Consider the following 16,120-nt stretch of genomic DNA (forward strand, 5'->3'; position numbering starts at 1 on the left):
AAAAGTCTCAAATGTAAAGAGCAAAAAAAAAATACAAAGTTAAAAGAAAAAAGCGTGAGCCGAAAGCAGTGAAAAGGGAAATGAAGGAACAGAAAAAATGCGTTGTTTGAAAGACGGTGAGTTTTTTTTTTCGTATCGTACAATTTGATTTTTGCCCAATGCTTTGTTAATCCATTTCGATATAGATTGTTGTTGATCAATGTTGATGTGTGTGCGCGTTGACTTAGTTTCCGATTTATTTACTTCGAATGTTTATCGTGTAATTGGTGTTCATAGAGAGGCCGTGCGTTGTTGTGTGTTTCGTTTTTTTTTTCAATTGTCAGCAGCACAGCGGACACCATTGTATATGTGTAATGCATTTGATGAGCAAGCGAGTCTGATTTTTTGATTTACCTCATTGAAAAGAATCTCGTGTATTTTGTTCATCTTTACATTTTTCGTTTCGTCTGCCGTCTTCATCGTCGTTGTTGCCGATGCGAAAGTGTCTGCGTGCTGACACAGTGCATGCTGTTCATTCTACATAAACAGAGTCGTGTCTGTTTTCACTAAATCTACAGTAACATCATGAAGTAAAATGAAGTAAAAAAAAAAACGTTTATTTTCGATTCAATATTTCGGAATTTTTATTTCCAATTTTCTCGTGTTTTTTTTCTGGTTATATTTTCATGTAATTTTTGTTTCTTTGTTCTTCTTAATCATCACTTTATTTACAATGATTCCTTATACATTTCGGTATATGCGCTTGGTTGTCGGTCTTTCTGTTTATTCATTTAAGTTTTTTCTTTCATTCATGAATAATATTTGATACATATATGTATAGAGAGCTATTGTGCTAAGTGAAATACCGTTTTTTTTGGATTATCTGATATAATTAGTAACATGTTTGTGTGTGAGTGTTTTTTCTCTCAATGAATGGAATTTCTTTATTATTTTTTTTGGGTGTTATTTTGTTCATTTTTATTACTCGAAATATGATTTTCTTCTGTCATTGAATAACTTAATTATTATTAGGTTTTTTTTTGTTTTCATTATCACTGTACACCTACTAGTTTGAAGGAATTATCATGTGTCCAATTTATTTCTTTTTATGTAATTTTCTTCATCAAAAAAACTCCGCCATTATGGCGAATACATTACGTTTCGTTCCTTTTTTTCTAAACTTAAACAAATTTAAATAACCACAATCTGGATTTTAAATGATAATTTCGTATATACAAGTCTTTTCGTTATTTAGGTATTTCTTTTTTTATGTTTTTTTTTCTTCTTTTTTTTCACCTCTTAAAATTATACATGGAATCATCCATTGCGGTTTTTTCTCAATCGTTTTATTTATAGTTTGACATTAAATACGTTTAATAAATGCTCATTTAATTTGCCACAATTTTCATTCTTTAGCTGTTAGTTAAAGTGTTTTGTGTGTTCTTCTTTTTCATACGAATAAATTCATACAATTCTGTGTTACTTTGGATCGATTTCCATATACGAAAAAAAATCAAAACAAAAAAACGCGCGCACACACACATTCAATACAGCTCGTTTTGATTCCGTGATATGTCAAGGCTTTGCGCATAGCATAACATTGCGTTGTTTCATTTGACGTGACAAGAATTTAAATGTTTAGGCCAATTTCAATTTATTCTGTACTAACATCGATGTCGACGATCCCAATTTCAGGGAAATCGCTTCGCTTTTCGATTCAATTAATTTTTAGCGGTTTTAAAAAAAAGAAATCACAAAATTCAAATTATAATTCTGAAATCGTATGACAACAAATGAAACATTGCAAGTGTTTGACTTTCGAAATAACCGCTTCATACCACAGATTGGAAAAATATTTGTTCTTTTTTTTAAATACATATACATATCTATACATATATTGAAACAGTTTTGTTTTATTGTGTGTGTTTTAAATTATTATCCGCAATTTACTGTCATAAAACGACTTAATTTGACTAGAACGATCGGCTGCATTATGATCGCCCCCAAATTCAAATGACACCTTCCTTTCTTTTACATCAAAATAAATCTATTCCCATATAAAAATATACGCGTACAAATCAAACAATTTTAATTTGTTGTCATAATAACGTAATCTATGTGTATTGTTTTTTTTTTTATCAAACTCATAAATAATACAAAAAAACGAACTCTGAAAAAAAAAAATCCGGTGAAAACTCAAACAATTCACGAAATTGTTGTAATTATTTTCCAAACACTACAAATCGGGTATCGGATTAAAACTCACAAAAGGCAATTGAATAATAAACGTACATATAAAAAAGAAAGAGATTAATATGAATCAAAACTAATACAATCTAAAACTCGAATGTAAGTTGCGAGTATGATAAACGAAAATTAGGTCGATATGATATTCGTATAAAATAGAAAAATATAAATATTGATTTGTGTGTATGTGTTTGTATTTGAGTCTCTCATTTCTAATTCTCTCCGGTCGGCATTTTTATCTGAATACTCATGGAATCACGTTAAACGATTTTCGATCCATATAGAATTTCTTCAATCATTGTTTGTTAATTACTATAAACTGTTTTTGTCCCTCCTTGTAAATTCGAACGAATGATACTGAATTTGTTTCTTTATTTTGTGTGTTTCTGTTTGTTTTTTTGGCTTCTATCCAAGAAGGGATACAATTTCGGTACATTTTCATACATGTTTTTTTTTTTTTTGATGTAATTCTGTTGTTGTCTATGTATGAAAGGAGTTTTGTGTGTTATAAGGTAAAACGTGTATCTAATCTAGTATATATATATTTATAATATGTATAGTATGATAGAATGAAATTACACGTCTGTGCCACAACCTTCTTGGTATCCTTCGTCCGGTGAATTTCGGCTGCTGGTTAAAGCTCGTTTCAATGCAGTGACTGGTGGTAGTACAGGAACACCACCACGTTGCCATACACGTAGAGTTTTTGCATTTGAAATTCCGGTTGGTGGTAATGCTTCGCGTGATTTATGATGCTCGGCGCCCGGTACCATTGGAAGGCCATAATCAGATGGATAACCACTTGTACTGCTACTGCTACTGCTTGTCGCAATGCCCGCACTAATGCCGCTCGTAACAACGGCCATATTATTTAAATTATTCAAATTATTGTTATTATTGATAATTACGCTATCGTTTTGTTCACTGGCGATCATATTTTCACTACTGCGCATTCCATTACTACTAACTAAATGTTGAGCGATTGCCGTTCGTGGAAATGTTCGACTGTGATAGTCAACGCCAGTCGATCCATGTGTCTCATCATCAAAATTGATCGTATGAATATTTTCGATGATTGGCATTTTTTCACTATAAATACTACCGCTGCCATTGAATGCATGCTGTAATGTTGCATTTGCCGCCCGTTTTAAATACAAATCTTGTGCGGCTGCCGCTAAACTGTGTTGAGTTTGTTGATTTTGTGTTAGGCTTGGACCATTCGATTCCCACAGGCCAGATGGATATAATGAATCACAGCCACCGGCTCGACTATATTCGCCGCTACCATGACGATCCATTGAATCACAATTTTGCGATGTGGTTGGTATTTGTAAATTGGCCGCATCCATTGCTAGCGGATTGAATTCACCACTTCCGAAGCGTTTTGTATCATTTATTAAATCCGGATTATTACCGGCGGATGCCGTTGGCGATGCAAACAATGCACTACCAGCCGTAATAATGCTACCGTTACCATCATAATGACTTGTTGAATATGTAATATCGGTTAAACGTGGTGGTTTTTGTACTGGATTCGCAAGTTTTACATCATTCGCCTCTTTTCGATCGTTTAATGCATTCGATGCATTCACATTATTTGTGTCCACATAAATATTATTGCATGTTGGCTTTCCATTAACGGTTACTTGTTGATTTGCATTTGTTGTGATCACTTCCAAATGACCGGGTGATTTACTTTCCAAAAATGGATCACGTCGCATACGATCCAATAGGAAGCATGACGTTGCCAAAATGAATAACATTAATACAATAAGTGCTGCACTTAATCCAATAATTTGATGACTTCCCAATGATGTGCCAACCGAACGCATTGAAATGTGTAGTGTAAAATTGGCTTCAGTACTGCCAGCTCGATTTTCAGCCACACAATAAAATTCACCAGAGTCCGAGTCTTGTGCATTGGTTAAAACAAGACGACTTTGTTTTTCATACTCTCCATCTTCCAAAATGTACAATTTTTGATATGAACTATACGATGAACCATTATTCAATTGACGACCATTCCAATACCAATTTATAACGGCCTGTGGAACAGCATGAACGCGACAAGTGACTGTTGCATTTGTGCCGGACGTTGATTCAACAAAACGATTAACAGGCATCATTTCTGGTTTGCAGGCAAAATCGTCTTGGCTTAGATCATCAAATGTTCGATCGATAACGCGTTCGGGACCACTACGGCATACCGGTGCTATTGATGGTACCAGTCGTTTTTCATGCAACCACATTTTAGCGTTACGCAAACGACAATCACATATCCATGGATTATCGTGTAATTCAATGTTTGACAATTTTTGAAGCGTATCAATGGTTCTCGGTCGAAGTTCATTGAGTTTGTTGCCATTCAATTTTAGGACTTGTAATTCTTGAAGCCCAATAAATGCTTCGGGCGTTATTGTTTGAATATCACAATGTGATAAGTCCAATTTGGTGAGTGTATGTTTATTTCGGAATATTTGACTGTCAATCTTTTGAATTGGATTTCTGGCCAATGATAATTCGCGTAATGATGGTATAAATGCAAGAATTGCCGTTGGTACTGCCGTTAATAAGTTATCGGATAAATCCAATTCGACGAGATTTGTGAGGCCATCGAATGCTGCACTGTCGATTTGACCGAGACGACAATTACGCAGATAAACTTTTTGTAAATTCAACAAACCAACGCGACTAAATGTGTCACGCGCTAAAATTTGTAAATTATTATCCGACATATCTAGCACTTGGGTCTGTTGTTCAAGATCTTCGGGAATGGTAATCAATGAATTACGCGTACATTCGACGGTTTGTTTGCCACCTTTCCACTTGCAAACGCACACCGAATAGCATGATGAGCCTTCACTACTGCCAATCAATGTACATAATACAATCAGCTGTACGACCACCGTAAATGTCAATAGTTCACGAATGAAATGTCGCTTTATCGATGTCATGTTTGTTTTGTTATTTTTGTAAATGAAGAAAAAAAAATTATCAATTGGAAAAAATAAAAACTTTGGTTAAGATTGTCGACGAAATAAAAATTACATTTGATTTATTCACTTGATTCGGGTCTTTTACTAACATTTGGATATTCTATTTTCAGTTTCTGTTTTCAAGTTGTAGCTTTTATTTCTTTTTATTTGTTTTCTTTTTTTTAAACTGCAATCAAACTAGGCATTATGTAATTTCGCGTCGTGAGTCATTGGTCTCTTAAATGCACATCATACATAATTCACACGGGACGAGATCAAATTGATTTTAAATTTTATTTCGTTTTAAATTCGTCTGTTGAATCGCATTCAAACGTTGGAATCTCTTTCATTTAGCCGAACATACTAGCTGCGATTCATCTCGCTGCGATTACATAACGATGAAAATATTTTCCGTGCAATTTTTCACACCGCATTCAACATATAATGCAACTCTTTCACAATTGCAGTCAAATTGGATTTATTTATGTGAAAACGGAACAATTTAAACGGCGACTACTTTTTTCTTTTCCCTCTTGTTTCTTCACAATATATAAAATATAATTTTCGGTCGTTGATTTATCGAGCCAAATTGGATCAATTTGCACAATGAATGTGTAGTAGTTGTTCGTGTGTAGTAGTTGTTGAATATGGATTTCTTCGTTTAGCTGCACATTCGGTCAAAAGCACTCTTAATCACTTTAATCACTGATAATCCGAACGACTTTGGCAAATGTGTTCATTGTTTTGCTCTGCTTTGTTTCAGTTCTATTTCGTTCTCGCTTCTTTCCAATCAGCTTACGTGATATACGATATTTTAACACGCACAAACTGTTACTAAATTGGCAGAATTTTTTTTAAGCAGTTATATTTCGTTTTTGTTTTTAATGTTTATTCACAAGAAACAAAAATTTGTTTTATTTCATATATGTTTCGTGTATATGTGTTAATATTTCCTTCCTCTTCATTAACGTGCGTATAGTTTTTTTTTATCGAGAATGGTTTCAGTGTCACCTTGGTATTGCGGTTGATATGAACAGTTACATTTGATATGGCAGTGAATAGTTTCTTATGAATTTCATCATAATTTCATGCAGAAATAACCCATTAACTTTTCTCATTGGCCAATTATTACAATTCACTTGTCATTTAATAAATGTTATTCGATTTTCATTTGATTTTGTTTCTTTGTTGTATATTTCACAAGCACATTCCCAAAAACTAGTCATTTGCTCAAATAAGCAGAACACTTAATGAATTTCGTTTGAGAAATACGACCGTTTTCTTCTTTTATTCAACAAACAGTGAAACTTGCACGGTTGTTTATTATTTTACGTTTTTCGTTCCCTTTTAATTAACAACTTTCGTTGAACCAAATTATCTTTCTCTCTCTATGTATTTTTTTTTGGTTCATTTTCTTCTTTTCTAATGCGTTTTTAAGTTCTGGAATTCCGAAACCGAAAAAGCGTAGAAATCCGATAAAATACGTCTGAACGGTACGGCTTACAATCGTCGACTGAATTTTACGATCGTCGTGCGTACGGGCCAAACCTCAGCGTTGAAAATACACAACGCAAACATGTACGCTCATGTGTAATTCGGAACCAAAGCAAAGCACATCGAAAATCATCGCCGGAGAACTGTGTCTCTGGAGTATATATCGAAACGTACAATACACACATACACATGCATAACATTTGTACGCGGAGATCTCGCGCCGTTCTCTCCCTCGTTCATTTTTACTGTTCGTATGTGTTACAGTTCTTTTTTTTGTCTCATTCTCCGTAGAAACCACTGCAACGATTGCTTTGAGAAGAATTCTAAACGGAGGCAAACGAGAACAACAAAACTAAAATGCAAAGAGGATAACACACAAAAAAACACCAACAAGGACCAAGGCGAACACACATCAACCAACCAGCTAGTGTACACTGTTAAAAATATATTGAAAATTCATCGCTCGTGTCGTACAACATTCGAAAATGTTGATGTGTATGTGTGTGTGGCACGTACGGTTTCTCATGCAATGAGCTGCACACAAGCAGCAGGGGAAAATACCATTCATCGGCCGCATCTGCGCACCAGATGTTTTAATGAAATTAGTGTTTTTTCATTCATTTCTTCATTGAAATGTCTCGACGTTCAAATGACTCATTTTCAAAATACGTGCGATGGTTACCAGTTTTCTGTATATGTTCATTGCGCTACCAATCGCACACATCACATTCCCCTTCAGAATGAACTGAGTTCATTGCACAAAGGAGAAATGCATGGTTCTTTGGCAGCTACGTTGTGTGCCTCTTTATTTTTGAATTTCTGATATAGAAACTACATTTCACAGTACATTCGTAGCGTCGACTCGATTTTTCTTGCGAAATCTGTGACATACTCGGCTGACAAAATGCAATTTTCTGACTTTAAAATAAAATCTTTACAATCTGTTTATTTAGTAAACTGAATTTCTTGTTTCGTTTTTTTTTATTATTTCTGCCAAATGTTTTGTTCTTTTTCCATTGCACACAGATGTGTGTTTAATTTTAAAACTATAAACAAGAAAAACATTCGACAACGAAATCCTTGTGAGAGCTAGAAAAAAACGAACACACAAAAAAACCATACACACATTATCGGAGATAAGTCAGGCCAATATGTTTTAATCTTTTTGGTTCGTATGCTTTGCACTGAACCGTTTACATGGGCTCCGATTGCAATCTATAAATATAAACACCAATTTCAGGGACTGATATAGAGACCATTTTTTTGTTTCTTCTTTTTCGGTGTGTTTCTCTCGGTACTTTTCATTCATATGTAACATTCATATTTTGTGTGTGTGCAATGCCGACATGAACTAAAATCCTTATACCATTTTTATGATCGAAAAACGCATTTTTAACAATAATTCGGCTTAAAATAACATTTATTTTGCTTTGTAGGACTTTTTCTCTTTGTTTCTCTCCCTCTCTCTCTCACCTCCGTCTCTTTCGTTCTCTTTCCATTTCAAAAATTAAAATGGTTTATTGGGATTTTCCAAAATAATAATATCACAAACGTGTGTGTAGGTTACAAATGGGTCCGATTGGTATTCAATGAGTTAGACAATTGAGTGGAAAAAAATATAAATACAAATGCAGGGAAACGAAATTTCTTTTATTTCGAATGGTGTGAGAACAAAATGATCTGTGGATTTAAAAAAATAAATAAATATCGATGCAATGGCACAATGAATGTCGCTAAGGGAAAGGGAAAATATTATTGTTATTTTACTTCTTCTTCACCAAAATGTACGGAAAATATAGAAAAAATTATGGAAATGTATAATCCGGAGACTTGGTGAATGAGCACATAACAATGGAGAAAGAAATAGACAAATTTTCGAATCGACCGAAACTCTGGATTTGCAAGTGGAGAATAAAGACGACCAACTCAATGTAAACGTTTTTTTTTAATACGTAAAATGGTGCGAGAGTTCTTTTAATTTACTCAAGAATAAAAGTGATGAATTCAAGCCAAGTAACAAAGTAAACAGAAAGAAAAACATGTCACTTGCAGATGGCATTTTCCATGAATTTGTTTACGTCCTTCCACTGTAATTGGTTGATTATTATTTTTTTTATTTCATTCGGCTGTGGTGCGATTTCTTAGAATGGCAAGCAAAGGCGAGATGGAGCAAAAAAAAATCAGATGGTGGTGAAAACAGAGGAGATTTACAACAATTTGTGTAATTACATTGCTTCAGCTTAATCAAATCCATGGTAAAATATGTCCTTTGTCTTCAGTAATTAAACAAGTATAAAAGCATGCGACATTTTTATAACGATGATGATATTTCGTCTGTTCATGCATAACAACGTTTTTATGGTCATAAAATTGGAATCTGTGATAATTGTTCGGACGATCTATTCAAAGTACTATGGTTTGCTTGACACATTTATTTTTATTGATGTTTTTTTTTTTGCTTTCGTCATTGTTATAGTCGCAATCGAATCAGAAATAAACTCAAGCCAGAAAGCAATGTCATGTTTGCATTTGGCGCATACGAATTTCGGACGAAAAACAATGTATTTTGCAAAGAAATCGGCAACATTTTACGCATTCATTCATACAAGTGTCAACAGGACTGAACGTGTGTATCGAGCTCGGCAACAGTTTCAAATCACATTACAGTGCACAAAATCAATCGAAACATTTAAGGGAGAAAAGAGAGATCGAGAGAATGAGTTTTTATTTCTTATTCTTCACAGCTTCATTGTGAAGACAGATTACTTCGTTTCGGCTCTATCCATTTCTGTTGATAATCCACGAGCGGCAGTATCTAGGCAGAGGTGCAAACATAGCAGGATAAAAACACACAAAACACAAAACAAATATACATACATCATGCGTACATTCACACGTATACGAAAGCGACAGAGATAAACAGACCGAATGAAAAAGGACGAAAAATGTACAACAAAAATGAGAAATGATTTTCGGTTACGACCGAGTCCAAGTGTCCTTGTTATTTTTTTTTCTTATTAAATGTGCGTGAAGATTGTGTTTGGAAGACGATGCGCAAAAACAGCCGTTCTGGTCATGAAAGAGCCAGAGAGTTTGAAACGACAAATGTTTGAATGCATTGAAGATAAAATGCGTAGAAATAGCAACGGAAGTGACATAGTGGGTAATGAATCACCTTGCTTTGATTCAATTCATTCATATATATATATTTTTTCATCTCTCTCGTTGTTTTGTTGAACGTTTGTCATCTTCTTCTCTGCCACTCCGTCTCCCTTCCTACTCATTCATTCATAGGTGTTGCGTGCACATTCGTGCTTCTTGCAATACTACGCTCTATATCTATTTGCCATTGTTCAAAATTTCATTTATGAATTAGAAATATGTGTTCTTTTTCTTGTGTGCATTTTTTTCTCTCTCGATCTTTGTTTTGTTACGTGCGGATTGACTGTTACAATTCATTTTTCTATATCCTGTCGCATCGTTTGTTTGATGCCCTCCCTGGATAAACGATTCTATTGTTTTTTTCTTCTCTGCTGTGTGTCCATTTTATTTTCGTGCGGAACCTTTAGTATGCTATGAACACACTCGGTAATATTGTTGTTGCCGTTTTTTCTCTCGGTTGGAGAGCGCACAACGAGTGGGCATATATAAGATAAATAGGAAGAGAGATTTGAGAGCGCACGCATCCTCACGATTTCTTTTATTTTCTATCCAGTTTTTTTCTCTTCGTTGGTTCGCGTAGTGCGATTCTGTGATAATTTACCCTGCTGTTTAACCTAATTAAATTGAAAATTATCAGATATAACAACGTGAAACACGATAATACTAGGTACGTGGATGGTTGGTCGCAACGTGAAAAAATGTGTACGAAACAATCGAAACGATACCGGCGACCATGGAAACCATGACTGATGAATTACCATATTCCGAATCCACTTGTGCGATAAATGAAAGACCAACACACTTTGATCTGACTCCCTTGCTTGTTTTAGAATGGCTATATCTCTTTCTCTTTCTCTCTCTGTCTATCTCTTGTGAACATCGTTACGATGCGAATACCACACTATTCTTGTCGACATTTTCATTTATCTCTCGTCTCAATTAATTAAATTTCCGTTTTTTTTTTTTTGCAGACATTATCTGTATTTCGTTGCATTGTCATTTTAGCATTCTGGTTTTGCAACGCACATCTTACATTTGCACATAATGTTCAGAGACATTTTAAGTGATCAATTTAGAAAGCGACAATGGATGTTGCAGACGTCGCGTGAAATGCACTCTAAAATGAGTGCTCAAACAAATAATTTAGATTTGAATGCATTTTATTATCAACAACAACCAACATCCGGTCCAATTTGATCGCGTGCAATCATCGTATGTTCACGAAGAGCGACAAAATGCGCGCTCAGCACAATCAAATGGGCGGAAAAATCAACCCATGTAGAAATTTATATATATATATTTCGTAATTTAAAGGCATCAGTGTCACCATTTATTAGATGCAGTTTGATATCAAACAAGTTATTTTACATTAAACGAATATAAAAGAGTGTTAACTTACTTAAGAGACTCTCGGAGGAAGAGAGAGAAAATAAAGTAGCGAAACCATACACGTTGAATGGGATATTCGGTGGTCGGTAAGCAGATTGCGCTTCAATGAAATGAATAAAGAAATACGGCAGAGGTATAGAGGTGTGTTTCCCGGTCGCCGGAGTCGAAATACTTAAAAAAATATCAAACTTCAAACACATCGCCCGATTTGGGTGTCAATTTTAGCACCACTTCCAAATCATCACCGTAATGGTATCTTTTTTTTCATGTATGTTTCACCGAAGTGGAACACATCAGCGGAGAGTAACGAGAATTGTTTTTTTTTCAACAAAGCGAGAAAAATGCTTGTTTTTTTCATCTTCTTTATTTTCGCGTGTCAAAATAGATAATTTCGATATGTTTCGTTCTCCAACTCTTTTGCACAAATCGAAATAATTTATCACGTTGCTCATGTAATTGTGCCAAGTAAATTATGTTTATACTTGCACGCTGGTTTGTTTCTAAATTTTCTATGCTTCGCTTAACCGTTTCCATACGCAGACATTCTTCTTTGAAAATACCGTTTCCATCTCGTTTTTTTTTGTGATTGAGCTCTAATTTTTTGAATTTTTTTGCTCTTATTAAACATCATCTGAGTGTATCACCTGATTTTTCATATGTTTAGTTTCTTCGTGCGAGCAAATTGTAATAAGCCTCATATAGTCACAATGGATATTCAACGCTCTACTTGATTCCACTTCGTTTCATTCACTGTGCGAGCGTTGATTTCGTTAAGTGTCTCATTTTTAATTCATGGATGACTGTTAACATGGCATAACGATATACACATATGGTACCTTTCAAAACATAACCATTCTACGGCTGCTTTGTCTCGGCTTCACCATGGTCAATGGCTCCAAAACACTATTTCATTCTAATTTACCTAGAATTATTAAAAGACAACCTAATTTGATATTCATATTTAAAATATTAATTAAGACCATTACACTAAACTCAATTGATCAATAAATTAATAATTTATATTGGATATAGATAGTGGACACAGCATGCGATGACAAACTTAGATAAAGTGAAAACGAACCACCCGATTCTCGTCTATCAAATGAAAATTTATAAAATTTAATTTCAATTAACGATTTTTTTAAATGAAAATATTATGATAAGATGTCTGCGTCGAATTATACAGAATTCGGACCGATGCTATGTGGTTCTTCTTTTGTAACAATGTGATCGGTTTATTTTTTTCTATCAATAATATAGTCAATTACATCGTGTTGCTCTTCGATACGGCGAACTAACGACTTTTCTATCTAACTAAATCGAAGTCATTGATGAGAAACCACGAAGCTTGCCATCGTTAACATGGGCGATAATGGAGAATACAACCAACATAATCGCTTCAAATGCGTTGTAAGCGCGTTGAAAACATTTCAACTATATGGACATTGTAATGCATGAATGACGGCAATTTACATAATACACCTGTTTAAATTACAATTAAATGGTTCAGTTGTTGAAGATATGGGCGAAATAAGAATCAAAGAGCTCAGACTCAGACCCACGATACCACGATTTATGGCTTACTAAAGATTATCGTTTTTGATAGATATTGCCGCTGCCATTTATTATGAAGACCGACGCCGACGAAATTTGGAAGAATACATGATGACGCGATTCGTAGCCCGAACCAATGTTTTGTGTCCGAAAAAAAATTATCATAATTTTCTCTTTTATTTCGGCTTTTGAGCATAATTTTTGTGATTATCGTAATTGTTGTTGGTTGACTGCACACTGCATATGACAATTTCATTTATGAACCATGAATGAGTCGCATTCGCATTTATTGTGTAGGGAATGGTTTCATTGTGGGATTTATTGATAGACAATACGGTTTAGAATATTAACGCCTTCGATTTATTCGTAACCTAGACGAATAAAATATATCGTTTCATTGGCACATGATGCACGAACGTCTCAAGACGATAAAATAAGCTCCCAAACGAATTGAATGTTAACGTTCATGCACGCGCACACGCACACACACTTTAATGAAATGTGACATGGCATTGTGCTTGTAAACTGCACAACTGTCATCTGCACAGAGAGGCAAATCGAACATAAGACGAAAATAAAAGGTGCTGTTGATAATGATGACGATGAGACAGTGGCAAGTGCGCCGTTGAATTTTATGCAAATGAAATGGGTAAAGTGTATTCATAAATCGTATTTAATTGTAACTCACGATTTAATTTATTGCTACCTCAATTAATGCGTACACACATCAACTAATAATCCTCCATGGAGAAATTGAATACAAAATGATGAACGTCACGATTCACCGCCTCGTTTGTTTTCATTCTTTATTTATATGAATCTGTCAAGTGGAGACAAATTTTCAAGAGGACATTCGGTAGCACGTCCATACAACATACATTGCGACAAGACTTTTTAATTGGCTGAACAAATAATTGGGACCAAATCGGAAAGTGACAGGAGATTATTGTTATTCTGAATATCCCCAAATACTTGAATACTTGATCAGCAGCGCTCTAGGAGGTTTCAATTGCCATCCCCCGACAAAGTGATACTCCCCCAATTTTCAAAGAATTCTTTTATTAGAATTTGTTTGGGTTTTTGACGATAGGAAATTTTTTTCGATTTGCTAAGGATTTCTGAGGCGGACTCTCCCGCTCCCGTAATTTTGTTCGGAGCAAAATGAAAAACCCACTTTAATTTTTTTTTCCAAAATGGTTTTTTTACATGGAACGGATTATTTGCATACCCCTGGGGAGTAGACACGCAATCCAAAAGAACAAATCTATACGAAAAAAATAAATCTCTTTAAATTATTGCGAGTAAATTATAAATATTTCAAATCATTTTGAATTTTTTCGAATCATTTCAAATCACCGCTTGACAGCTCGTGTGACACTTTACAGTGAAGTTGACTATCGATGTTTGCATGCATGTTATATAAAAAAAAATATCAAGTTAAAGAATAAAAATACAAAGAGATTTAATATTTTCGAAATGTGTTTTATCTATAAACGAAATATACTTGATTTTTTTGATTAAAAAAAGGTTTTTGCTTGCTTAAAAAAACAAATATTGATATAGAATTTTATGCTTTGTTTTAGTATTGTAAAGTCACTTGTCAAATAGATTCAAATCATTCAAATCACAAATGAATTACAACGAATCTTTTAATCATGTCTACCCCATTGGCATACCCCCTAGACTTTTTTTAATTAACACTTTCTCCCCTTAAATTTCCATCTTGATCAAGTATGATACGATTACAACGGAAAAAAATGCGTTTAATTGACTCTAATTGATTTTTCCGGTTTTTTCTTGTGCTTTCAATGGTTTTTTTCCAATGTATAAACTTCAAAAAACAAATAAAAAATGAAATATAATAATGCAATTGACCTTTTGATCTCTTTCAAACAACAACCTCTCTCTCTCTCTCTCTCTATCTCTGATAAAGTTCATATATACAATACGCCCTCGTCCACCACAATTTTAATTTCCGACCAATCTGTTGGAATTCCACATATCATTATCTATGAAGCATGAAAAATCAACCAAAACGGCATTAAAAACGATTTTTCATCGGTTAAAAATTAAATTGCTACTATACAACCGATTTTATGTTAAAAAAAGGATTTAAAAAAAATCACAAACTCTGAACAATTTCAATTAGCAATATAAATTAGCAATGCGGTCATGTGGTTTGCTGACTCCGTATCATACTTTGTGGGTGTGACTCACACCCGTGTGCGCTAACCAAACGAAGAGCGGTAACACGGATTATACACTAGATACACTGATTTATAACAAATTTGTCCTACATTGAAGAATTGTCATTTGATCTAACTTTTATTTCGAGTTTGCATAACATTGTTCTTATTCATGTACCAGAAAAACATAGATTTAATTGAAATGCATTATCAATACTACATAATGGATTTATTTTATTCTTCAATTGTGAAAATATCTTTAAAAGTCTCGTAAATTATGAATTACCCTAGGAATTGTTTTCAACAAATGACATGCACAATTTGAACGAAATGCAAATTGTTCCATTTAAATTTTGTTCTCGTTGAATTGAGTTAGTTTGAAAATGTCAATATATGTAAAAAATTCAACCGAATTTGGGTATGAGTAAGAAACAGAAATGTCCACAGATGTCTGTTGTACATTTGACCGATGACAATATGTCTTTGAATAGGTTGCGATACCGCTGTGTTGCCGGAAAAAGAGTACGTGATAGTATGCAGTCCTTTTTTCAACAACAACAAAAAACGCACACATGTGTACACATCGACCGACAACTCTTGTTAAGTGTAAAGACGCCGAAGGTTAGTCATTTTCCTGGCCCATTTCGACTCGTTCGATACATATATATTCAAATATTGAAAGAATTTGTATGCGCGCAGCACGTTTTATCTAAATTCATGTACAACATTTTTGTTTTAAACTCTGTCTGTCGCGCATACATTTCAACATGTGTTAATGGGACGAAAAGTTTTGGAAATGACATTGGCGTCATGATGATATTACGTGATTAAGGTGAAAACTAAAACCGAAATACCGCTTGGGATATACGAAATTTGTATTGTGCATTATGATCATCAAACATAGTCCACTGTCTGAATGATTAACGCCCCGTAATTCAAAACAAATATCGCCCTGGGAAAATCATCATCAACACCTTAAAATTGTGTATCATAATCCATGAACACGATCGAAAGAAAAAAAAAACATAATTCGCACACCTACGCTCTGAATTCCATCACCGAATAAAGTTTACAATAGTTACAAATTATATAATAATCATGGTCTGTTGTTAAATCCGATTGAAATATTCTCGC

The 16,120-nt window shown here is 34.2% G+C and overlaps 1 protein-coding gene across 1 annotated transcript; it reads right to left on the bottom strand.

Annotated features, from left to right (window-relative positions):
* Positions 1 to 2,671: 2,671 nt before the first annotated feature.
* On the bottom strand, positions 2,672 to 6,728 carry LOC116340841. Its single transcript, XM_031767547.1, has one exon. It carries the CDS (start codon positions 5,178 to 5,180, stop codon positions 2,802 to 2,804), a length of 2,379 nt encoding a protein of 792 aa, XP_031623407.1. The 5' UTR covers positions 5,181 to 6,728; the 3' UTR covers positions 2,672 to 2,801.
* Between the last annotated feature and the right edge of the window lie 9,392 nt (positions 6,729 to 16,120).

This window comes from Contarinia nasturtii, unplaced genomic scaffold (genome assembly GCF_009176525.2).
Source record: "Contarinia nasturtii isolate CC-2019 unplaced genomic scaffold, AAFC_CNas_1.1 Cnas_scaffold_695, whole genome shotgun sequence".
Classification (NCBI taxonomy): domain Eukaryota; kingdom Metazoa; phylum Arthropoda; class Insecta; order Diptera; family Cecidomyiidae; genus Contarinia; species Contarinia nasturtii.